The 25,984-nt window shown below is 33.6% G+C and overlaps 1 protein-coding gene across 1 annotated transcript in view; it reads left to right on the forward strand.

Moving 5' to 3' along the window:
* LOC129216899 (aspartyl/asparaginyl beta-hydroxylase-like) overlaps positions 1-9,828 on the forward strand; it is a 42,033-nt gene extending 32,205 nt beyond the window's left edge. Inside the window, exons 10-14 of the mRNA XM_054851115.1 lie at positions 1,382-1,519; positions 5,109-5,244; positions 6,627-6,718; positions 7,623-7,753; positions 9,672-9,828. Coding sequence (XP_054707090.1) covers positions 1,382-1,519; positions 5,109-5,244; positions 6,627-6,718; positions 7,623-7,753; positions 9,672-9,822 — 648 coding nt within the window. The 3' untranslated portion in view covers positions 9,823-9,828. The remainder of the gene's footprint in view (positions 1-1,381; positions 1,520-5,108; positions 5,245-6,626; positions 6,719-7,622; positions 7,754-9,671) is intronic.
* Positions 9,829-25,984: the final 16,156 nt, after the last annotated feature.

Genomic DNA, 25,984 nt, shown 5'->3' on the forward strand with positions numbered 1-25,984 from the left:
TACATTTTTTAAATTGGTTCCTGCAGAGACTAATATACATAAACCTATATTATGCAATTTTTATTTGTACGCTTTTATCATATAGTCCCTTCAAAAACATATAAATGGTGCTTCACTGTATATTTAAAAAACTGGTAAATTAAAAAGTTAAGAGACATTAAAGTGTATGTTATAAAGATATTTAAGTTGAGAGTAAAAAATGAATAATGTAAAATAAACAAATAAAATAGTAAAACCCCTCTCCTGCTGACATCCCTCTGTTGCAGACAAAACTCTTTGTCCTGTGAGTGTCCGCTTTAGAGAGGTTTTACTCTATTAAAATGTCTGTAACAAAAGCAAAAAATATTTAATATTTTATTTTACATGCATGTTGAATTTTATGCTAATTCAATTTAGGGAGCATGAGATCAGTCATCAATATTTAGTGTTCTGCTTATCTTTTGCATTTTTCATCTTATAGATCTGAATAATGAATGCTTAAGAGAAGTTTATATATATATATATATATATATATATATATATATATATATATATATATATATATATATATATATATATATATATATATATAAATATTCACTCACCAAACTATTATCTTGGTTTTGGTTTTAATAAATTCTTCACCTCCCCCTTTATATTTAAATTTATTTTCTGTAATAAAACTTTCTGGTATGCAACTGTCAGGGTTTACTCATTGTTTGCAATACTGTATATTGTACAGGGAAAACACTGGAAATATTTTCATTGGAATTGCGTGGCAACCCTGTTAAAAGCATATTCCCCATAGCTACTTTAACAAAACTTTGATGCTACAAAATGGTAAACTTCCTGCTAGAGGAAAATGAGGGAAAAAACTCAGTATTTTTGAAAGTGAACCAAACAATAATAGATAGTTTAGTCAGGTGAATTCATTATATTGTAAAGAGGAATAAAGTCTATCCTTTTAACTAGCACATTAGAATAACTGACTTCTGGCAGTTAAAATGTTGTTTAAATTCAACTTAGTTGCTGTATTTAATATAGAAGTTTTCTCACTCTTATTTTTCCCCCATTCCAAGTAAGCTTTTTAATGTTCTTTATAATGGTGTTAACATGAAATATTTTATGTTTTGTAAGTAAAATATGCAAAGTTGAAATAAAAGTAATTCAAAGTGTGACATAATTAAAGGCTTGCTTTGTCTATCTTTGAACTGTTTTGAATTTCATAAACTGTATTCCAGCACAAAACGTCTGTGAATAGTATGCATCAGTACCGAACGATTCATGAAAAATGTGTTTTAGTGTACTTGCGCAGATACAAAATGCCCCATAAAGTCCTTTCCTCTTTAAACATCTGCTCACCTTATCATTGAATATTTTACTTTAAATCGATATGTTTCAGGCTTTTCAAGTATATGAAAGAGGTGTGAAGAAAGGTTTATTTTTGTCTGCTTATCAAAGGTCACTCTACAATGTTAATTCTCTGACTGGAAAGCCATGGTGGAATCCATACATGACACCTTATGCTCCACATTTTAAGGTGACTTTCCTGTTTGTGAAGCAAATTTGATATACTGCATGAAAAATGAGGGTTCCCGCAATCTTTCAAAGTTTTAAAAAACTCTTATTGTTTTGTTTTTTAATTTAATGGCACTTAAAATTACTTAACTTTAGTTCAAGGTTCTTAAAAGTCAATAATACAGGGGTGATTGTGTTCCGGTATTTTACCGAATTTCCGGTCTTTTCGGACGTATTTCCGGTATTTTTATGTCCGAAAATACCGGAATTATGTTTTTTTTTTGTTATGCTTTTATCTCCCTACCTCCACATTTTTTTAAAAATTATATAATACTCATCAAATATACCTGCAAGTGCCTTAAGATGGACACCTATCCCTTAAGATGAACAAATGTCAAAATAATTTGTATAACACCAACTCGTAACTTTGTAATCCATTAAAAATTTAATCAAATGTACACACAATATTTTGACTCAGAACTATTTAATACTATGGCAAAGGTGCACTTAAGTAATAGGGACCAAAGATTCCCCCCCCCCCCCCCCGTTCTCGCTTTTAAACTTTCAGGTATTTTTTGATGAACTCACAATCACCCCTGATAATATCTGCAGTCGGCTACAGGGGTGCAGCCTTGAGGGAGACTGGGGTTAAAAACCCTTACAAAACTCTTGGTTTTAGCATATATTTCCAATCCCATTCGTATAAAAATTGGTTACACCTAAAAACTCCACTCGAAAGTAATTTCTGGCTAGGGTACTGGTCCATAAGACATATAATAAGGATCCCCAGACAATTTGCTGTGCTTGTGGTTGCAACTTATTCCAAACTTCTTTTTTTTTGTGTGTGTGAATCCATCAGATTTTTGGAGTTTCTAATAGCATTGTATGTGGTTGGGGGCTGCTGGCAAAACAGTGCCTTATGCATGGGCGGATTTATGGGGGGGCGGAGGGGGGCAATGCCCTCCCAGTTTTGGGAGGACTTTATGTAGAAACAACATATCATCCAAAAATTAAAAAAAAAATTTTTTTCATTTTTGAATAGTTCAGAAGTGCATGGGTGGATTTATAGGGGGGCATAGGCTAAACGAGCTATACATTAAGCTGCAACACTTATAATAAAGGACGGTTATTTTAACAAATTAGAACCTAAAGCAAAGGGGGAAAACTCCCCCTTCCCCATTCGCGCTAACAGAACGTTCTACTCGTTATAATTTGTGTCCACATTTCAAATATTTATTTGTGCATAATATTTATGTTCTTAGTATATTAATTGGCCTTTTGAGAAATTCTAAAAAACATAAGTTTTTTTCCCTTCTCTCTCTCTCTTTTTTAAGAGAGAGAGAATAAATACTATCGCAAACTGAATAAATTTCAGTTATCTGAGTATTCTGATTAAACGAATCTTTTAACTTAGAGGGAGACTACAATTTTACTTACTTGATAAATACTGTTTAAAAAGTAAGGTAAGTCATAATCATCTAAGTCTAAGTGAGTCAGTCCTTGTCATTATTGAAATCTAAATAATTGAGTCACCAAAAGTTTTGGAAAAACTTGCTTAAATTTTACAAAAGTCTATTAAAAGTCTATTAAAGTCTATTATATTTAAATTGGTAAAATCGTAAAAATCCTTTAACCGTAAAAACTGACGAATTTGCGCAAAAATTACAAAAAATCAAGCAAAAATTTACTGGTAAGAGTGAATTACAAACAGGGTCGAATTTGCCTATAAAATAAACAAGCTGTTGCTTATGGCCCCTGCTTTGAAGTGGGTCCCTAACTCACAAAAAAAACTCATGATTCGTTCCTTAAAAAATGGAAATTGCTTGAAAAAACTAATTTCTTTTTTAAGTGCTTGAAAACGTGTGGCTACAAACCTTAAATTTTAAAATTTCTAACAAATGGTAGAGGGGGAGGAATGCCAACATATATCAAATTCAGCTCCTTGCCACATCCTGTATTAAAAATGTAAAAATCATGGTTCTCACGTTTGTAATATATTATTTGAAGTAAAGTTTTGTGACTCACATGTTTCATATTTTGCTATTTATTCAATCCTGAATGCAGTATTTTGGAAATTCTTTTGTATTGATTGCTTTTATCTTACTTCTTCTGCATATTGTCTATCTGTTTAGCACGGAAAAAAAATACACACTACTTCTATTTCTTTTCGTTTTCTGCCCCACTTGCAACTGAAGAAAAGTTGTTGTCATGAGAAATCTATGGTTTCTTTTTTCTTTTAAAGTTAAAATAGTTATTTCTCCCAAAGTAAGAACAGGACTGCAAAAATTTACAATCAAGTACTAAAATACCAGAGACTGGAAAATACAAAAGAAGGGTGTTAAATAATTTTATTTATTCCAGAGTCCTTGAAAGCAGTTAGATAAGTCTTTGAAAATTCTAAGCAAAGTAGGCTCCAATTACTTCTACTGCATATTGTTAATCTGTTTAGCCAGGAAAAAAATGATACACTACCTCTATTCCTTTTCGTTTTCAGCACCACTTATAATTAAAAAAAGGTTGTTGTAATGAGAAATCTAGTTTATTTTTTCCTTCAAACTTAAAATGGCTGTTTCTTACAAAGTTTGAACAATACTGTACAACTGTATAATCTAGTTATCAATTTCTATGTCCATCCAATAAACCTTTATAAGGCTTCAATATGCAGAATTTTATATCCATTTTACAAAATTTCCTCCGGGGGAGAAATCCCCCCTCCCCCGGCCCCCTAAAATTGGAGATATTCTATTTCCCACTTAAAAGGGAGCCCTGCGTCACTCTCTTGATACCAGCTCCCTCTCTTAAGGTCAATTAAAAAAGGACAGCATGAAAACACACATTAATGAAAACGACACACAAAAAAGTAAAGTATGGACTTATGCATCACAGGAAACAGAAAAAAACTTAGGAGTGGGGGGGGGGCAATAAAAATGTTGCTAAAAAATAAAAAATCCTGCCCCCCCCCCCAGGAACTCAGTCCTAAATCCGCCTATGGCCTTATGTTTGCCTTGCAGTTAACCAAACTGTTTATTGTTGTGAAATTAGCTGAGCTTAGCTGAGCAATAGGGTTTTTTGTTTCTTTTTTTGCTGCAGAGAAATGCCGAATCTTCGTAATTAAGGCTATTTAATTGCATGTTTAAAATTGGTTTGGTAACAGTACCAAATATTGATACCATGCTAAACCTTTAGTGAGAGCAGATAAGAGTAAGTTGGTCTTGTGTAAAAAGTGACCGATTGCAGCAGATGGTTTAAGACATTAGATCCTTATTTTGTCTTAAAAAGGCACTAAAAAGTCCCCAATTTTCTTTTTGAAAATTGGAGAAGGGGGAAGGGGTCAGGAACTATGATAAATTTATAAAAAGTTATGGGTTTTAATCAGCTTTGAAAAATGCAAGTTTTGCATTAACTGTTGAAATTTGACTGATCTACTCTTAAATGACTGTCTATATCTATAAATTCAAATGCTTGGGTGTTCTGTTTGTGTAAACTCTATTTACAGGTTTCCCCCTCCCCCTTTGTACTGATTTTAACAAGTTCATCTATTGGTTGATTGTCAATGATTAATGATGTGCATGTGTCTATTGTTAGGTATTGAGTTTTGTTCCTATTTTCAGATTCTAGAAAAAAATTGGTTAGACATAAAAGCTGAAGCTTTGGCTCTGATTGATGCCAAACACTCTGGCTTCTTACCTGAGACAGAAGGACTGCAGGACAAAGGAGACTGGAAGCAGTTTGAACTGTTTGCTAGAGGTAAATAAATATGATTTTTCATTATAATCGCTCAGTTTTTTACTATGTGAAATTTAAAAATGAGCTGAATTTAATAAATGAATGCATTGCAAATGGAACAAATTACGCTTTGCTCATTTCGTTTTTAAGTGCATATGCAATATATGTTATTTTTTTGTGTCATTAAAATGAAATAACTTAGATTTGGTGGTATTTTATGGTTCAAAATTCTTTCTCATTTTCCTGATGTAGAGCATTGTTAAGAGATAATATTCATTATAGTTTTTATTTATTCATATAGTTTTAAATGTTTCATCGTGTTGTGTGGCTCTGGTAACTAAATGCTTGACCTTGGATGAGCTCATTTATGGTTGGATGTAAAGAGAAGGTGTTCTTATTCAGTACAACCTTGCTTATTTGGACTAACTGGGACCAATGGCAATCCTCGTGAACCAAAATTTGGCTAATATGGGTAATAAGCAAAGTATATTTGCAAATAAGCAGACTTATCTTTTATTGCAGCAAAAAATGCTTTGTTACAAAATTGCATAAGATTGTTACTCGCAAAATTTATCATTAGTTTATTATTTATTATTATTTATTAAATTTATTATTTAGTTTAGCTGCAATAGTGTCAGACTGATACTCCAAACATTCCATGTTGTTTATTAGATTACTATAATTATTATATGATCTATGCAGGAGGGCAAATATTTAGCACATTTATAGTCCCATTCTTGCTATCATAATTTAGAATTATGATTCAAGTGAAGATAATTTCTTTAAAACTCTACTAATTTGATCCGGATGAAGCGAAGATTCAGTAAGCAAGGTTCTACTATGATTAAAGTGAAAAAACCAACATAAATAAAGCACAAATTTTGAAGAAAATACAGCATATAGCTATTTTAAGGCTACAATGGAGCCTCTTCATTAGTGCAAAAAGCTCACCAACACAACCAGAAGTTGCAAGAGAACTGACAACAACCACATGGACACCAGTATTTATACCAAAGAGAGCCAACCAATAAGAATTCAGGACACAAGACATCAAACAACCAATCAGCAAACAGCATGTACACTCCAGGCTCAAAGCAAGGGGAAGAGACAACCATTTTTTCATTTAAGGTTCTACTACATTAGCACAAGACCAATAATCATTATCGCAATGCAAGTAGATTTTCTTCACCACTATTTTAGCAAATGGAATTGTTTAAGCCTAAGTGGTTCAGAAGTTACCAGAGCCTTACAATATTATGGGTCATTTTACTGTTTCTTTTTCATTTGAAGTATTACATTAGTCTTAAACAACTGTATAAGCATTTTTGAATGGATGTCAGTTTTATGAGTTGATTTTAATTCTGTGACTTATGTTTAATAACATTTTCAAACTCCATAATTAGGTCAAAAAATTGAAAAGAACTGTGCTAGAGCTCCCAAAACATGCTCTTTGATAGCCCAAATGTCTGATGCAGCAACTTGTAAGAGGGGGCAGGTTAGTTTCTGTTTTACTTGAAAATGCTTCTTTTCATTAGAAGACTGTGTAACAATAATTAGTTATATGATATTCAGTTAGATCCTGTGTTTTTTAAGCGTACATAATCTAAAATGTACTGAATTTAGCAACAATATTGTTAAAGGTTCCGGTGCAGCTTCCAACTTTCTCGAAAGGATGACACAGTTCTTGAGAAAACACAGGAGATTTATTTACACTATGTACAGGAAAGATCGTTATCAACTGCTAAATTAATCATCAGCAATTAAGCAAATATCAATCGACGCCGTAAACTCAACAGTCACACACGTATTTACATCCAAATACGAAAAACAACACAGCGAAATGCTTCGCAATAAACAGAGCTAATACACTCTCAGTACAACTTCTCAATCGAGACTGACTCTTAAATCTTAATCCCGCTAAAAAATAATTAATTATTTAATAGCGGGACGGCTATTTATAGACATCGAAAGAGAACTCTCAAATATTCCACAAGATTCCCAAAAATCGTAGACCGTTATTTTATTTCTTTCCATTCACAAATTTTATCATTCAGAAATGAGGGGACCGTGTACTTCGGCCGAATGTACGGGGGCTTATATTCATTACGAGAAACTATTTACAGGTTACGTTGCTACAATAATTTTAGATGAAAGGTAATTTAATAAACGCCAAATTTAGCTAGATTACGACAAATTAATCACAAAAAATAATTACTATTTACAGAATTTGTAACAATATTTTAGAACATAGTTGCCAAATGTAACTACATTTTATCTAAAGGTAATTATGTTTAGTTAAAAGTTTTTAATACCAAAAGAAAAAAAAATGTATAAATAACTGAATAAAGAATGAATCTGATAACTTAAAAAAACTAATCTGGTTTCTTTTTACCTTTTAGGCTAAGTTTTCGATCATGCATCCGGGCACTCATGTTTGGGCTCATACCGGGCCAACCAATTGCCGCTTGAGATCTCACTTGGGCCTTGTAATTCCAGATGGCCCAGTTATTCGAGTAGCCAATGAAACTAGGTAATCAGATACAGTGAAACCTGTGTAAGTTGACCACTTGCGGTGCAGTACTTTGGTGGTCAACTTAGACCGGTGGTCAACTTATAGAGGGTAGTAACGAAAACTGTTTTTTTTTTTGCCATTTCTTGCCCCATGCATTCATTTTTTAACTAACTGGAATATTTTAAACTCCATTTCATTGTTTTACATCACTTCAAAACAATAAGTAAAAAGGTTTAAAATATTTTTAGAGATTATTTACCAGAATGACGCGTAAATTATCATACAAATTAAAAATGTCTGCAAATCGATCGAAGAAAAAATGTCTCATTGCTTATGAAAAACTACTTACTTGACATTAACAATTCCTAAAAATTCATAATAAGTCAAAAGTGACTTAAATTCTTTGATTTTTTTTCTTGTACATTTGTGACAATAGTAATCTACTTTTCAACAAAATAACTCCTTAATGAAGTTTGGCGCATTTTCTGGGACTTAACATAAGCTCAATGTTTTTAGATAGAAGCATAAATATTCATTGGTGTTTTTAAAAATGTCTGGTTGCTTATTTTATGCATAACTGATTAAACTTTTAGTACAACCTAATGCTTTTGCCTGGTGGTCAACTTACAAAGGGTTTTTTACAATACTCCAAACCAAAGCTGGTGTATATTAGTGGTCAAGATAGACAGGTGGTCAATATAGACAGGTGGTCAAGATAGAGAGGTGGTCAAGTTACAGAGGTTTTCCTTCATTATATAAGATAGGACTAATTCCGTTCCTGACAAAAGCGGTCAACTTACAAAGGTGGTCAACTTTACAGGTTTTACTGTATCACATGTGTTTGCATTTTGTACTGCCGCTTTTTTAATGCACAGGGCCTGATTTACAATTAGGCCTATAAGCCTGGCATAGGGCCCCATAAAGTTGTAAATCATGTCGAATATTGCCATGAAATATAGTTTTAACTTGGTTTTTGATGTTTAAAATTACCAGGAATGTATCAAGTGTATAGTAGCATGACTTTTAACATCAAGGCATGGGCGCCCATATGGGGGGGGGGGGCAAGGGGGGCTCAAGCCCCTCCTTAGAAATTAGAACTTTCTTGATTCTAGTACTTTTTTCTTTGCATAAATGTAAAAACATTTCTTCTCCAGCCATTAATGAATAAGTTATTAAAAATGTCAAATTTTAATGACTCTAATTTGTCCTTAAATCGGTTTCCATAGGGAAAATATCCTGCTAAACCATGGGGAAAATATCTGAGCCCTTCCTTACAATTTTGCGTATGGGCGCCCTTGTATCAAGGGAACTATTTTTTGCTCTCTAGTATTTTGCTTAGGTAGGAATTCTCAAATTAAATATTATAGTAGATGATAAAAAGAATGTTGCAATTAACTTTCAAGGTTGTTTTTTATGCTTAGTATAATTAAAAAAATAGAAAGAGAAAAGAAACATTGGCCTGCGAAATGTTTGCATAATTTTTTTCTAATCCCTGGATCAAAAAAGGTTGAGGAACTCAATGCCTAGTCTGTAGCACATGCAATGACATGAAAAGTGTATGGTTGCAAACCAACAGCAGTTTTTTGAACTGTTCTGTTCAAGGGGTTACCTAAAGCTGTTTAAAATTTTTAAATCAGGTCCTGTCATGCACCTTCATTTTCTTTTGCCTTACATATGTTTTATGATGTACAGTAAAAAACATTTAACGCAAAAAATAGTGAATCAAAACATGTTTTTAGGTTGTTATTTCAGTTATCATTTTTTGCTGGAAAGTATTTTAATCTTTTTAATTAAATGGTATGCAACAGACTCGCAAATTAAATTCATTGTATTGAATACTTGAATGCCTTCTATGTGTTATGTGTGTGGTATGGAAGAAATTCATTAATATTGATTTTAAAAACATGAAATTCTGAGTTTTGTTTTTCCCCTCCAGGAAATGGGAAGAAGGAAAAGTTCTTCTTTTTGATGATTCCTTTGAACATGAAGTTTGGCACAATGGCAGCTCATATCGCTTGGTCTTGATTGTAGACTTCTGGCATCCAGAGTTAAAACCCCACCAAAAGAGAACTCTTTCCCCTATTTAGGCCAAAAGAAATGAAATTTTTTATAACTAAGTCTTCCTTTTATCTTTTTTTTTTTTTTTCAGAGTATTTGTAAACATTTATACAGTCAAATCTTTTTAAAAATATTCTCTCTGCATTTTGGTACTTGACATCACGGTAGCAGAAACCGCTCAATGCTGTGATGCACGTCTCATGTTCTTGAGAAAGTCTGCAGAGTATTTCTTAGTTCAGGGACAGGGTTGGCAAAAACCCGGGTTTTTTTAAAAAAGCCCATGGACCCATGGTTTTTTGGATTTTTTTAAATAAAACCCAAAAAAACCCAACTGAAGCTGGGTTTTTTAAAAAGAAATGAGGGTTTTTTGTCTTTTTTTAGGGAAAATGTGGGGTACTTGTAGCATATTGTAGCGTAAGTATATGGACCAAGCACAAAAATTGTCATGGAGTAAAAAAAAGCTGGAAAATTTAGCGTTTTCTGAAGAAAAGTATAAAAGATGATGAAATCCGCAAATGGTGAAGTTTCAGGTTTTTTAGTTTCCATAATTACCAACAGTTAAGGCAAATTTACTTCTCGAGTGATAAAATCTATTGTTTGTTTGTTTGTTTTTAATTGCTACCTACATTTTTTTTTTTTTTTTGCATTTTACTTTATTGTATTTCATTTTGTTATGCAAAACTACTGTAGAACCTCAAGTAGTTTAAATCCCTTTTTACTGAATTCCAGCTTAATCAAGACATTTCTTTGAATTTTATATTGCCTGTTTTTCTATTTCTGTGTACAGAGTAAGAAATATTAAACTTTTTTGTAAGATAATGAAAAAAATGCTGTACGTCCTATTCTGTTTTTTATCTGACCGTTTGTAAAGTCTGTTAATTTCTTTAAAAAAATATACCTTGTTTAGTCGAGATTTGTGACGTGTTGGTTTGCAGAAAATAACTCACATGAAAGCCTTTTAGCTAGAATAGTTTCCTCTGTACATTCTACAAATATTGAGAAAATCGGACGTGACAGGACTTAATCAAGATAATTTGAGTTATTTATTGAGACCAGTGAAAGAAAAAAGTTAAATATATTTATTTAAAATATTTGAAGTATTTATTTAATGATTTTAAGAGTTAAGAAATGCTATTAAAGTTCGAAATTCATTTTTTATGTTCACTGTCTGTGGTGAAGAACAAATAAAAAAGAAGTTTAAATTGTGAAAGTATTTAAATTAATTAATTTTTTTTTTTTTGAAAACAACTTAGAAAATTTTAAAAAACCCAAAAGTGGGCTAAATAATGGTTTTTTTCAAAAAAACCCATTGGGTCCAACCCAATTGGGTCCAATCTGGCCAACCCTGTTCAGGGAGAAAGAAACCTGAAATTTTAACGGAAAAACGTCTTGAACTTCAGTTATAAAGATTTTACTGTATTTTATGAATTTCACATCCATAGGTAGCATGATCCTATTTTGAAGCATTTCTCGATGAGGACTTAGATTTTGAGGTTAATCCCAGACTTAGATAAAATGAAAAGCTTTCTGCGAACACAAATCCTAACTGGAAAATTTTCTGCAAATAACTATTTTGCCTTATTCACGCTTTTACACAAAAATATAAAAAGGGGGGGGGAGGGAACTTTATTTTTATTTATTTATTTATTTATTTATTTTAAAACAGCATATAGTTTGTGCTTACTTTTCACTAACTGAAGAAAACTGCTTAAACTATTATTTTTTGCTCAATATCAATCACACGATCATTATTATTACTTTCATTTTACAGTGAAAAAGTTCATGTAGATCTGATAAAACATGAGCTACCTGCTTTTTACTTGAAAATTTTATGAAGATATTTGATTTTGTACACAAATCAACAAAACTACTTATTTGTTTGAAATTAAGTATTTCTGCAAAAATAAATACTGTATTTTCTGCATGTTATCTGTTAAAAAAGTTTTAAATTAGTGCTCCCCTCCCCCCCCCCCCCCTCTTTCTACGCCAACGCATTTGAACTCAATTTACAGCGGGAGTGATCGTTCCGTAGTCTGTAAAGTTGTTTATTTTATGTACTTGAATTTTCCCCTTACGCGATCCAGGCTGTGTAAAATAAAAAACTATACAGTCATAGTAGGAGCGATCTCGACTTGATTTGCAACTGTTGACTCCTTTGTCTTTTAAGTAATTAGCGTACTATAATCGCGATTTCAAGAAGAAATAATTATTTTTTAGATTAATTTTGCATAAGATTTAGAAGAAACAAAAATAAAATGTGGGGTTTTTTTTAAAAAAAATTCATTTTTTTTTTTAAATTAACGTTAGTAGTGAAAAATAAATTTCTGCAGAGCCAAAAATTTTCTGCGAACTCCGTTCGCGCGTTCGTCTATATTATGCAAGACTGGTTAATCCTATATCCAGTTATCTTACTGACTTTTTTTTTAAATTTCTGCTACTGGATGAGATAAAATTACTTGTATTACAATTACCAAATTATATTTCTTCATCAATGTATCAGAACGATAGTGGGACTTCTAATCTTCCTGTAAAGCTTGTCTTCCCCAAAACTTTCTTGTATCAAATATTTTCTTTCATAAAATTATTAAATGCTACAGTGTAGCAGTAGTTTTTTGTGAGACATCTACAGTGTAAATTTCTCAACAGAAAATTTGATATTATTGAGTTTTTTTTTAAATAAAGATGCAATTTAAAATTTTTAAAAAAGTTTTTATATTTAAGCATCCGAAATTACAGTAATATTTTTTGTTACATTTTGCATCTGAAAGCACAATTGTGCGTACATGATCTGAATGTGTTCCTGTATGAAATGATACTGGATAAGCATGTTATTTGTATTCTTGCTTTAATAGCCTTTTTTTAAAGTTTAGTAGTTGTATTGTGTTCACAATTATTTGCCAAATTTTTGTAAACTTATCCATGATTCCTGATACTTTTATCTTGTTGCTGTACCAAAAGACGCTTTGCTGTTGAATTGCATTAAATTTCTCATGCCTTGAAAGGATAAATAAAAATTTCTGACCTACTTACTAAAATTTTTGTGATTGTATACTATTATATTTATTTTTTGGAAATTATTCACGATTTTGTGCGATTCCAACAGGGATTAAGAAGAATGTGTCAAATCTTTTTGAATATAGAGAGTACAGCTCGAACACTTATTCACACCAATTTATCTGTGGGCTCTTCAATTTACTTGGAGATCATAAATTTTTATGAGATTCAACCGGAAAATGTCAATTTTCAAATGAGACAATGTTTGTAACGGCAATGTATACAAATGGTGAAATTTGATAGCCCTAAAGAATGAAGTATGGCAGATTTTTTCCCAGCAATGTTACATTTTAACAAATGGAGTTTTTACCAGTGTACTAGTAATTAAATTACAATGTGTGTGTGTGTGTATAATTATAAAAAGTACTAATTCATTTTTCAATTTTCTTTTTTTTTTTTTTCACTATTATACTTATTCATGGTTGTTATAAATAACTGCTTAGTCAAACAACTTCAAGCTCAATTATATATTTATATTGAAGCTCTGTCAACAGTTTGTATTGCTTTTCTTTTTTTTAAACACACATTTCAAATTAATCTTCTTGAGGCTGCTCAGTAACTTTTTGTAATTCTTAAGAACAAAAGCTTTAACTGTGATATTGTGTAACAATTGGGGTCAAAAATCTTTGTAACTGAACATGTTTTTGAAATATTTACTGTTGCTAAGATTTTGAAGTCCTAAAACTAATTGTATTTCTAGAAAATGAGAGGGAGCTGGAAATTTTTTGTAAAGGTAGAGAGAGAGAGTGTGTGTGCTTTACTATAAAAGTAAATTTAAAAAGTCGAGAGAGTTTCAACGCAAAGCATATTAAATGCAAGCTAGTATTTTCAACATCTAGATTCAGATAGGCCTTGTTAGCGAGTAAACTTTAAAATCAATCATCCCGGCTATTTTTGGATTCCTATTGAAATTGATCATGATATAGCAAAAAAAATTTAAATTTGTGCAGAAAATCAAATTGGTTTTTCTCAATGGTGGCTGTCCAGAAATGATGCCACATTTTTTATCAACATATTTGAAGAAAAGTGCCCCCTCCCCTTGTCACAAAGTGTCACACTTTCTCTCATCTCCCCTCTCTCTATGTTGCATGACATACTACAACTAGATCATTATATTGTTATAAAATATTATTTTATTTTAGCTAAAATGTGTCATGTCTCACTTTGTGTTATCCCCTTCCCCCTTGTCGTAACAGGCCCGTGTCCAAATTTTCATAAAGGGAGGGGTTTTAATCTTACCAGTAGGGGGGGGGGGAGAATTCAACTCCCTTACAGCTTTTAGTTTTACGACAAATTTCCGATCCCAGTATGGCGTTTATTCTCATGTAAGGACTGCTGTATTCTTGAAGGATACCTCTAGCTGTACAAGTTACCAAAGTATTCCTTCGTTTCACAGATTCGCTTTAATCAAACTTTGCTTGCTTCTTTTTAATTGAATCTGTTTACTATGTAGTATATTGCAATGAGTATTAAAAACTCTTCACACATTCTTTTATAATGTAGAATGTATATCAGGTTGTTATGTTCTGAAATAATGCTTAATAAACTAAACAAGAAAGAGCTCTTTGCAGATGCAAATTACATAGCCAAGCACAATCACTAATGCATCTTCATAGATGTAACCTATGCCAAATTCACCATAAGCTCCTTACAATAAGCAATATTCTTTCTTTGCATTGGTAGATCATTCAGCGGTTCGTCCGCCATACTTTTTCCGAAATATTACATCAGTTTGTAAGGCTTTAGCAGTTGTAAATCGCAAAAAAACTTCAGAGAGAAAATTAAAATAAAATAAAAACGCTGAGCGCAAACTTTCTCATTAAAGTAAATTTAAGTCAAATATACATTTTCCTCATTTTGCTTATTTTTTCCCCAAGGGAGGGGTTTAACCCCTAAAACCCTCCCCTTTGACACGGTGCTGTGTCGTAATTTCATGAACCCCGCTCCACCTAAAAGCATGATATCATTTGTGGATTACCTCATAAGTTTTTTTTTTTCTTTTTTTAAAGAGACTTTTGAATTCTTTTTTTTTCCCCTCTTGCTATCTATTTACTTCTTTTTACCTTACCTTTTGCCACATCTGATGGAAAAAATGAAAAAAAAAGCATCACAGTATTCTTGTACTAATTTCTGAGTTCAACGTACATTTAAATTATTATGAATCATCATATGAAATAAAAAAGTACAAAAATAAAAGTCAACAATAAGTATTAATTTCTTTTAATGTTGTCTATTTTTGCTATCCAAATGAAAATCAAGGCATTCTTAACCAACTTCCCTCGCTAAGCACCCTGTGTATTTTTACGTCTGCTAAAGTCTCTTCTCAAATTAAATCTTACCAAACATTACCTGTCATTTTATATTATTGTGATGTTTTGGAAATAATAATTTGTTCTGTATGGCAGCATAATAGAGTGGAATGTTTGTTTCAATTTTTAAAAATGAGAAATTTGTCATATGAATCATTGTTGTACTTACTTCGAGTGCTGCTAGCCATCAAGTGCCTGAATCAGATCTGTTAAAAGAGTATCTGATTGTTGTTTGAATTCTTCTGCAATAAATAATTTTTGTAGACATTTTCTGATTTTATTTTTAGTTTTATACAACATGTACAACTTACTTACACAACATGTACAAGTAACTGTTTACTTAATCCTTCTTCCAAAGCTAATTACTTTTTTAGTAAGAAAAAAAATAATTTTTTTTATCAAATGCAAGTTAGATTACAGCTAGAGTTCAAAACTATTGGTGGGTGTAATAAATTGATTGTGCATTGTCTCTTGTTCTCAGCAAAAGTAATTTCAATAAAAAAGTAATAATTTTTATCAGCCAATTGAATTGGTTAAAAATCATTGCAAACTACTTATTTCTGCCGACTAATCAGTGCATTTCTAATTTTTACCTTTAAAATTTAAGATTAAGGCCCCTTTTTTAGAATTTAAATAATTCTTTTTTCTCTCTCTAACCCAAATGCATTTCTTCAGATTCATTGACCAGTTCCACAATTCTTTCAACAGCCTAAATGTCTTATGGGAGTTTTAAGGCTGCATACTGAAGGAAATTCATAGTTTCTGAAAATGACAAATATTCTTGTTTTCCACATTATCATTGAATGGGAGGAAAATAATCCTGTCAGCTAGTCACTCTTACAGTTTGGAGTTTTGAAACTTAATATTGGTAGAAATTCTCGTATATCTATTGCAGTGTTTCCAATCTTTTGCCTTATATCCATCTGTTATCCAACTTGCGTGTTCAAAACTTCAATGTAAAAAAAATTCTGGAGGAATGTCAGATAGCGCTCTCCACCAAACACTAACCAAAAATAGTTTAACATTGTGTCATAGGAAGTTCAATCTCTGAAAACTGCCATGTGAGAGTCCCTAAACCCCCTTGTCGTCTTAAACTTGGTTTTTAGGGCTTCAATATCGAGAAAATTCTGGGAGAGCTTCCGAAAACTCTTTTTTTAACGTCACAAAGGTCGGCTACAATTGCGATTTTAGAACTTCGGTTTCAGAAAACTGCTTGTCCCCTAACCATAGATAGCGTTTTTAAGACTAGGCGAGCCCTAGGATCTCTTCTTTCCTTAACATTACCACAGATAGTCTAAAACTGCATTTTTAAAACTACAATTTTGAAAATAAAGGAAAGCCCCCCTTAACACAACGATAGACTATTTACAATTGCGCTTTTAAAGTTTCAATATTGAAAACAGGGTTGCCAGACGTCCCGGATTTCAAGGGACAGTCCCGTATTTTGAAAAATTGTCCCGCGTCCCGGGGAACTTCCATACGGGACGGCTAAAGTCCCGTATTCTGGCTGATGACAATATTTTACAGAACGAGACATTATTTTAAGGGAAAAAATAAGTAAAACAAAAAATGAAATAATGAGCAATAAGAAAATCATCAACAAATGCAAAAAATGTTTTTGTTTTGATTTGGTTTGTATTTTCTCATTGACTAATCTTCTTATATATTATAGCGAATGATCGAGAAACTCTCCTGACGTATGAACAATGAAACTCGCTCCACGGCATGATCATTTGATACTGTGTTTTGGTAATTTTTGACATGAAGGGAAATGCTTTATTTTGACAGGGCTGAACTGGATCCGATAACGTAACTGCTTTACTGGTAAGATTGTCATTTGAGGGGAATGAAGAAACGAAAAGAGGTCAACAATGAATGCTATATACTGAAGTTTAGGGTTCATCCACTAAAGTTTGAGTTGACATTTCAACTATCAAAGTAACATCAAGCAGGCAATGGCTTCGTTCAAATGTTGAAGCAATTTTCACCCGTCATACCTTGACAGGCGATTTTCTTGTGTTGGAAATATATCTCTGCGCATGCGTCGTCAATCGCAATGAAAACCATTTTTATACTTTGATAGGCGGCATTTAATGCTTTGTTGTGATTGAATTTTTCAGATTTATCATGAATAAAAGGTCCGAGAATACCCCCCACCCCATTTCACTGCTAGAGGCCTGTCCCGTATTTACTTTTTATAAATCTGGGAACCCTGATTGAAAAATTACCGGGAGGGAGCCACCAAACCTTTTATTCCCCTAACATCACCAGAGATCGCGTAAAACTGTGGTTTTAAAATTACAATTTCAAAAATTTTCCGGGGGAGAAACTCCCCGAACTCCCTATCTAAGTGGCAATGAATTTCCATTTCACGGTTCATATTGCATATATCTAGTAATGGCTCCTTCCCAAGCCAGAAAGTTGTCCCTGTAATTATTCATACGTTTGAAAAAAAATAATAATAATAAGGTGTAGCAAAATTCAGGGGTACCCGAAACTTGTTTACTCAAGGTTCACGTTTTAAAATTAGGGAAGGCAAGGCAGGTCAACAATCCAACAACATTTCAGTTCAAATGGTATTTGTTAGCCCTACCTCCCCCCCCCCCCTTGTGAATTTGACTGGAAATTATACACTAAAAACTGTTATGTTAAACCCGATTCGAAAGCGAGAAAATTTTCGGGGGGGGGGATCTGCGCCATTGAGCTTGGGGGGGGGATGGACACCCCTGTGCGGCAGTTTCGAATCCTTGCCTGAATCAAAAAAATCGGTCAGCACTTCGCGAATTTGTACGACCATTCTGTAAGGGGCCCCGCCAGATTTCTCCAATCGGGCCCCGCATGTGCTAAGGCCGGCTCTGCTCTCGCTAAGTGTATTCAACATTTAGTCATTACTTTTTACGTAGCTGTTAGGTTAGGGTAGCCACTTTTGTATAAACATGCACCCTCGTGTACCTTGAAACCAAGCTCCATTTTGTACCTTGAACCACTGGATCAAGGTACAATAGGTTGTAGTGATTGTTTTTTTTTTTTTTTAGGTAGGTCATTATGCCTCGAAGTAAAACTGGAATCAAGAGGGACCCAGTAGCTGTTGAGGCATTGCAAAATGCTATTGAAGCAGTAAGAAGTAATGATCCTGACAAAAAAATGATTTTTAGAGAGGCCGAAAAGGATTCAAAGTGAGCAGGTCAACCATTACTAGGAATTTAAGAAAGCTGAATGAAAGTGATCCAATAAACTTGAATACAACGTAAGTTATGCAGTTAAGCAAGTACAAGAGGTCTGTCTCAAGGTACACAAGCATCATGTACCATGGACCAAATTACATAAAATTTGTGAAAAATATACAAAAATAGAAAACTATTTTTTTATAATCCGAAATATTTTTTTACTTATGCAAAAAGGCTTGAAGTTAAGTTTTAATAACTAAAAACCATAAAAATCACACATTCTTTTTTTGCAAACCAAACAGTTTTAGAAGTGGTCCAAGGTACAAGAGTCTCCCCTACCAATGTTATCAGTGGTGAAGTTAACTATATAGCATTTTTAGAAAAACATGTTTTATTCTTTCATTGTTTATCTCTCCCCCCCCCCCCCCAAAAAAAAAACGGAAGCTTGCAATTACAGAGAAAGTGAAGTGAAATCATAACTTGCAAACATTTTTTAAGACGCTGAGCTATGAAATTAAAAATAAGGGTTTAGTTAAAAAATCAAGTATTTTTTTAGATATTTAACAAAATAAAGACTTTTTAAGGATTTTTATCACCCTACAAAACAAACCCTAGATTCAGCACTTCTCTCACTATTCTAACTGGGGAACTTTTACTTCAGTTAGTCTTTGATTAAGGGCCAGGTTATGTATCAGAACATGGCAGGTATATACACTGCTCAAAACAATTAAAGGATATTTAGGTTTTGGGTTAATCTTGAACCTGGAAAACTTTTTGGATTATTGATACATTATCGACATGTGTAGTAAAATATGTGAGACAAAAATTACATTTGTATGGCAGAAAAAAATACTTTTTTTTAAAAACTTTTGGTATAAAAGGGAAAAAAACGCACTTTGTGCATATGAGAAAAGCGAGTAAAAATTGGGGTTTCCTTAAAAGAAAATCGCTTCGAGCAGGGGGTATAGTAACCCGGGACGGCCAGCAATGTAAAACACCTCTGAGGTATGGAATCAATGAGGCTATTAATGAGGGGCTGGGGTGTTCTGTTTCACTCCTCCTGAAGAGCTCTTTCCAGTTCTTGGAGAGTTTGTGGAGGTGGTAGACATCCAGAAACTCGTTGCCTAGAATGTCCCAAACATGCTCTATTGCGTTCATATCTGGAGAACACGCTGGTCATTCCATTCGTATGATTTCTTCTTCCAAAAAAATCATTCATCAAGTTTTAGTCTGCAATTGTCGTCCATTAACATGAAGTCACCTCCAATTGCTGCAGGGTAAGGGACTACAATAGGTCTGAGGATCTCATCCCTTATTTGACGACCGTAGTAAGGGGGGGGGGAGGGCAAGTAGAGTTGAATTCGGAATGACATGCAGATCTGTGCGCCCATCAATGTAGATGCCAGTATTCACTATCACACCACCACCACCAAATCTGACACTTACGGGCACGAATGCTGGATTGTTTCTACTCCCACGCTCCCTCCAGATGAAAATACGCCATTATCAGGATAAAACAAAAACGAGACTCGTCAGAGAAAAGAATATTGCTCCATTCATTTCTTCTCGAATTTACTCGAATTTACATGCTGTATTACCCATTCCAGGGGTGATTGTGAGTTCATCAAAAAATACCTGAAAGTTTCAAAGCGAGAACGGGGGGGGGGGGATAATCTTTGGCCCCTATTACCTAAGTGCACCTTTGCCATAGTTTTAAGTAGTTCTGAGTCAAAATATTGCGTGCACATTTAATTAAATTTTTAATGGATTACAAAGTTACTTTTGAGCTAGTGTTATACAAATTATCTTGACCTTTGTCCATCTTAAGGGATAGTTGTCCATCTTAAGGCTCTTGCAGGTATATTTGATGAGTATTATATAATTTAAAATAAATTGCGGAGGTAGGGAGATAAAAGCATAACGAAAAAAGAACATAATTCCGGTATTTTCAGACATGAAAATACCGGAAATACGTCCGAAAATACCGGAAATTCGGTAAAATACCGGACCACAATCACCCCTGTCATTCCCTGTAGCGCGACGGTGCCTCGCATCTAATGTGACACAGACCATTGGTCGACGAGCCTACAGATTTACAGCTCGAAAGCGATTTCGGACAGTTTGTGTCAAAATTGTGGTGCCAGTACCCGAGCAAAGGTGACGTTGTAGTGGAGTGGCATTCATGCTTCGGTGCCTCGGAGCCACGTTTTAAAGCTAAATAACGGTCTTCATTGAGCGTTGCTGACCGTGAGCGACCTTGCCCTAATCTTCGGCCAGCATTTTCAGTCTCTAAAAAACATTTCCATACCTTAGAAATCACACTTTGCAAAACTACAAGAGCTTCTGCTGCCTTGGCTTGTGTTTGGCTCCCCTCCAGCCTGCCAACCACTTTAGAAGCTTCTGATTCCGTTAAATGAGTTCGTTGAGGCATCGCACTCATCGAAACAACGTGCTTACTGAACGTCGATCTATTATCATCGATCATTCTTTTCTGCTTTGTCTTACAATAAGTTAAGAGCGAAATCTCATTCGCCGCCACTAAAACGTCGTCTTCGACGTCAAACTCAAAATTTGCATACTGCAATGTTTGAAATTAAGATGAACTTGCGTTTGTAACTTCCTTCTTCGATTCTATGCAAAAAAATATTTGCTAATTCCTTTTTTTTTTTTTTTTGTACAAAGACTTACAATATCCTTTAATTATTTGGAGCAGTGTATTTCTTTAGTGTTGAGTTTAAAAGGTTAAGCTAAAATCGGAAAATATAGAATTTTTTAATTTTTGTTCGGGAAGAAAAAATTTCGGAAATTTTGCCCCGTGACACTAAATGATCCAATAAATTTGAACTTCGTTTTCTGTACTAAATTGCTCGACTAAAAAAAAGTCAGATTTTTTACGTTCCTGGAAAATAATTGCTAGCTGAACACGGCCGTTCTAAGAGACAATGACGCTATGGACGGATATTTTCAGGTGCCCTCCCCTCTTCAGCACACATATAGAAATGAAGCAGGCTATAAACTACTTCAGTACAAAGTGAGATAAACTTTGGCTTTCTTTTAAAGCCAGACATTTTTCAAGTGAGAGGCGATTGATTTGAATCATTTAACCTCTACCACGTATCCTGGTTACACAAGTGGATAGCAAATGTTTATAGGTCTTCAATTCTGAAACATTTCAGCATGAGAACTCTCACCCCCACCCCCTTTCCCTTACTATTATCGAGGATCACCTAAAATTGCTCTTTTTAACATTATCAGTAATTTTAAAAAAATGGCTGGGGAGGCTCTCCTTTATCCTCCTAACATCATCGAAGTTCGTCAAAAATTGCATTTTTGGGATTTCAATTTCGAAAAATTTCCGGGAGAGAGTTTCAGAATTCCATTTCTTCGTCTATCGTAAAAGCTGGCTTGCAATTGTGTTTTTATTTATGATTTTAGTTTTTAAAAATGTCCGGGGGAGGGACGAACCTCCCCCCTCTCTGCCATCACTGGAGATCGTCAAAAATTGCGTTTTTAAAACTTCAATTTCGAAAAATGTTCGGGACAAAGTTCCAGATCCAAACCATCTTCAAAGAGATACTACAATTACGTCTTTAGAACTTCAGTTTCGACGAAATTTTTAAGGGGGAGCCCCCTAACCGCTCTTTTCGAAGCATCATCGAAGATCGTCTGAAATTGCGTTCATGAAACTTTTTCAAAAAAAAAAAAGAATAAACATGAGACATGAACCCCATTCCTTCCTTCAACAGTTTACAATAGCGTTTTTAGGGCTTAAGTTTTGAAAAATATCTGGAAGTAGGCCGCCGAACAACTAATTTCCCTAATATCATCAAAGACCGCCTTAATTTCCACTCTTCTTATGTGGCGCAACCAGAGGAGTGGTTCACAGTGCTCGTACCCACCTCAGAATGTTGAGTTGATTTTTTTTTCTTCAAAAGTATTCTGAGGTAACCTTGTCTTGGAAATGCAATAAATTAGTAGCACAGGATTTATCTTTCCTGAAACCATACTGCAAGCTAGTCAACAGACTATTAGTCTCTAAGAAATTCATGATCATAATTTTGATCAAAGCTTCGAAAATCTTACAAATCACTGAAGTCAGACTTACACGTCTATAATCCCCCCCCCCCCCCATAGTATGTGAGTACAGGTCTGATAAGAGATCAGGGTTCGTACGGGTCATGGAAATCCTGGAAAGTCATGGAAGAAAAATAAACAGATTTCAGACCTGGAAAAGTCATGGAAAATTAATATTTTCATTAAAAGTCATGGAAATTATTTCAAGTCATGGAAAAATGTCTTGAGCCGTAAGAAAGTAACAGAAGCTAAAAGAACATTAGAAATCTTCAGTGATTTAACTGTATTGCATGTAAAAGCTATTTACACTGAAAAACTGAATCATCCCAAAAACAAATCTGAGTTTTGGAATCCAATTGCATCCACTTCTGTAACAGCCGTCCGCCTTTTTTTTTATTTTTTTTATGTGGTTTTACTGTTGGGAGATCACTTATTTGGAAGTCACAATCATTTTCAGCGCTTCTTATATTTTATTTTTTTTAGAACTGGACTTGCACATTCTAGATTTTGCCACACCCTCTCAAAAAGTATAGTTCAATTGCATCCAAGCTTATAATTTGTTGAAGACTTTAGAAAATAAACATTTAGTCAGGCGATAGAGCAAATAATTAGGGAATTCTAATACTTAAAAAAATGAATTTACTGAAAAACGAGGCTTTACTTCAATGAACGAAAATACTGTCAAGTTATATAGATTATTAGATACACTGTTGACACCAAAGGGCAATATTTTTATGAAGTAAATTTATTTTTGAAAACTTTGTAATGACTCATTCAACCTTTGTCTCATTCATTAATATTCTGCTTCATTTATTGCTATTGTGTTCTGTTTATTAAATATTTATTAATTTAAATATCTATATATTGCATTCACTACATTTTTACCTTGCTTGAATTAAAAAGATAAATAAGAATAGTTATATTAATTTCTGTACTATGCGCTGATGTTTTTTCAGTCACAAGTAAATGCTTTGATAAGGTAGTGGCATTCACATAATAGTTTTGCTAATACCCATTGCAAAAAATTTGCTTCTCTTTGTGTAACTAGGTGGTCATAAATTTTCATGAAGTCATAAAAAAGTCTTAGAAAAGTCATGAAATTTTTTCATCCAAATAGAGTATGAACCCTGAGAGATTTATAGATTAAAAGTTAAGTTTTCCTTTTAAGTAAATTTGATTTTAAGTACTGTTATAATCTATAGAAGCATCTAATGGCAGCACCAGTTCTCCTTTGTATTTCAGAAGCAATCTTGTTAATGTTGACTTCAGAGCCCAGATAGATAAAACAATCAACTTTTTCAAATTTATAGGTAGCAATTTGCAGGTGGGTAGCTGCGTCTGTTACCCTAGAGCACTTCAAGTATTTAGTCCATGTATGGACACCAAATATAATAAATAGCAATCGAAAATTAATACGCTATTAAAGAGAATAACCAATCACTACGGGAGAGTCTCATTAGTGTTGTATAGCTAACTACCGAGAGTTACGCCATTGCAGCAACCAATTATACTATACTAGCTGCGTTGCCCGGCTTTGCCCGATCCACCTTGAAAGTAAAAATTGTGTCAAGTGACGTATATTCAACAATCAGGCGTAAAAAATAAATAAAAAAAACATCATGATTTCCCTTCGAAACAATTACGACAGATATTAAAATACTTTTAAGAAATTAAATCCAGAAAGATGACTTTAAAATGCGTAACCATGGAAACACAAAATAAAATAAGTTTAAGGAATTAAAATGCGAAAGAAAATGGTTCACAATTTGAATTGAATCGAGATTTCTTAAACTTGATTTAAAAAGACTTGTAACTTTTTTTCCTTTCGAGATAAAAGCTTATTTTTTCGACCACAGGTCGAGATATATCTGGAGTAAAAAAGGTCGATTTTTCGAATGGCGTCAAAACAGTGGCGAATCCAGGGTCGCGGCTAGACTGCAGCCGCCCCCGGACCAGACCTACCTTCTTTTTTCTATTAGCCTTTTTTTTATGTATCTTAATATAAAGTAATAATAATAAAAAGGTATAATTTTCTGCATATCCTATCATTATCATTTTAGTTGTTTTCACTCATTTTAAGGTTGATATACGAATTTGCTATAGTAAGAGGGATGTTACTTTTCCAAAATTTCCGTTTGAATTTTGGAAAATTTGCCTTATCTAGGATTTATTTATTTACTCTCTAAAAGAAGAATGAGAGAAAAAATTGCAACCCCCTCATAGCTACTTGTTTCTCTGTCCCTCTCTTTCATTGTTGCGAGTATCAGTTCTTAGAATTTTATCTCCTGTTTCACTTTTTTTAACGATTAGTTCACGATTTTGTTTTTCATATTTAGTTTACACTACCTGCAATTGACATGCACCATATTTTTGAATAACTCACGAGAATTGAAATTTTTGCCTTCAAATTACTTAGCAAGCGTGACTAAAATTCATAGCAATTTTTTTGATATACACTGGTATTTAAATTTTAAAATTTTACCACTGAATACCAAATTTTACATAATTTTAAGTGTCACTCAGAGAAATTCATTAGCATTAACACCTCTTAATAACAGATAATTATAATACAGTTTTTTAAAAAAACGTCTTCGTTCACACCAATGAACTTTGGTCATGTCAACAAGACATAAATTTTTAATGAGCTCAGCCACCCCCAGAACAAAACCCTCGATTCGCCACTGTGTCAAAAAAAAAAGTTGTGGGACAATTCCTTCACTTTTTATTGATTTATTTAATGAGGAAAGTAGTGCCTAAATTTTAGCTAAGCTTGAAAAAATTCGAGCTAAAAACGTAAATAACTCCCGCCGTAATAAAGTTATAGCATTGAAACAAATTGCGTAGAACGCGGAAAATTCTACCCTTTCTAACGATGTGTAATATTAATATGTGCAAGTAATTTTTCACCCCTATATTTGAGAATTTATGTGTAAGTTGGACGTAAATTGGAATAAAAAAAGAACAATTCATCGAATTTAATTCGAACTGATCTGCAAACCTTTTCAGGACTTAAAGGAACAACCTGTGAAAATTTCAGCGCAATCGGCCGGGTAGCTCTCGAGTTTTGCGAGTTCAAACACACAGACGCTTTTTGGGGACTTCATTTTATGCTATGTGGAGATTCCAATCGCATATATCTCGAAAACTGGAAATTGGTGAAACATTAGACCCCCATCATCGAATTCAACGCCCTCGATGTGTATAAGAATCGTGTTCGATTTCTTTTTTCCCTCTGCAAAGCAAGTTCATACCGTTCCCGCGAAAGAAGCGACACTTTTCCCCATCTCAAGCTCAGACTGATTGATACACTTGAGCTCCAAACTTGTCTCCTAATAAAAAGAAAGAAGCCCTCTCCTTTCGGAATATGTTAATAGATTCCTAATTACACGGCGCAGCTCGACCAACCATCGATCACGTTCGACAACCCTGTCATCGTCCCCTTGTTTTTCTTGCATCGTCTGTGACGATGCTATTATTCACCTCGTCTGCGTCAGAAATTATTTTAATTAAACAGAGGGTAAATAAATAAATGCGTGTCTGCTTTGGAAGCTACCTTCTAATTAGAGCTGTCCGCGCCGACAGATTAT

The sequence above is a fragment of the Uloborus diversus genome, chromosome 2 (genome assembly GCF_026930045.1).
Source record: "Uloborus diversus isolate 005 chromosome 2, Udiv.v.3.1, whole genome shotgun sequence".
NCBI lineage: Eukaryota > Metazoa > Arthropoda > Arachnida > Araneae > Uloboridae > Uloborus > Uloborus diversus.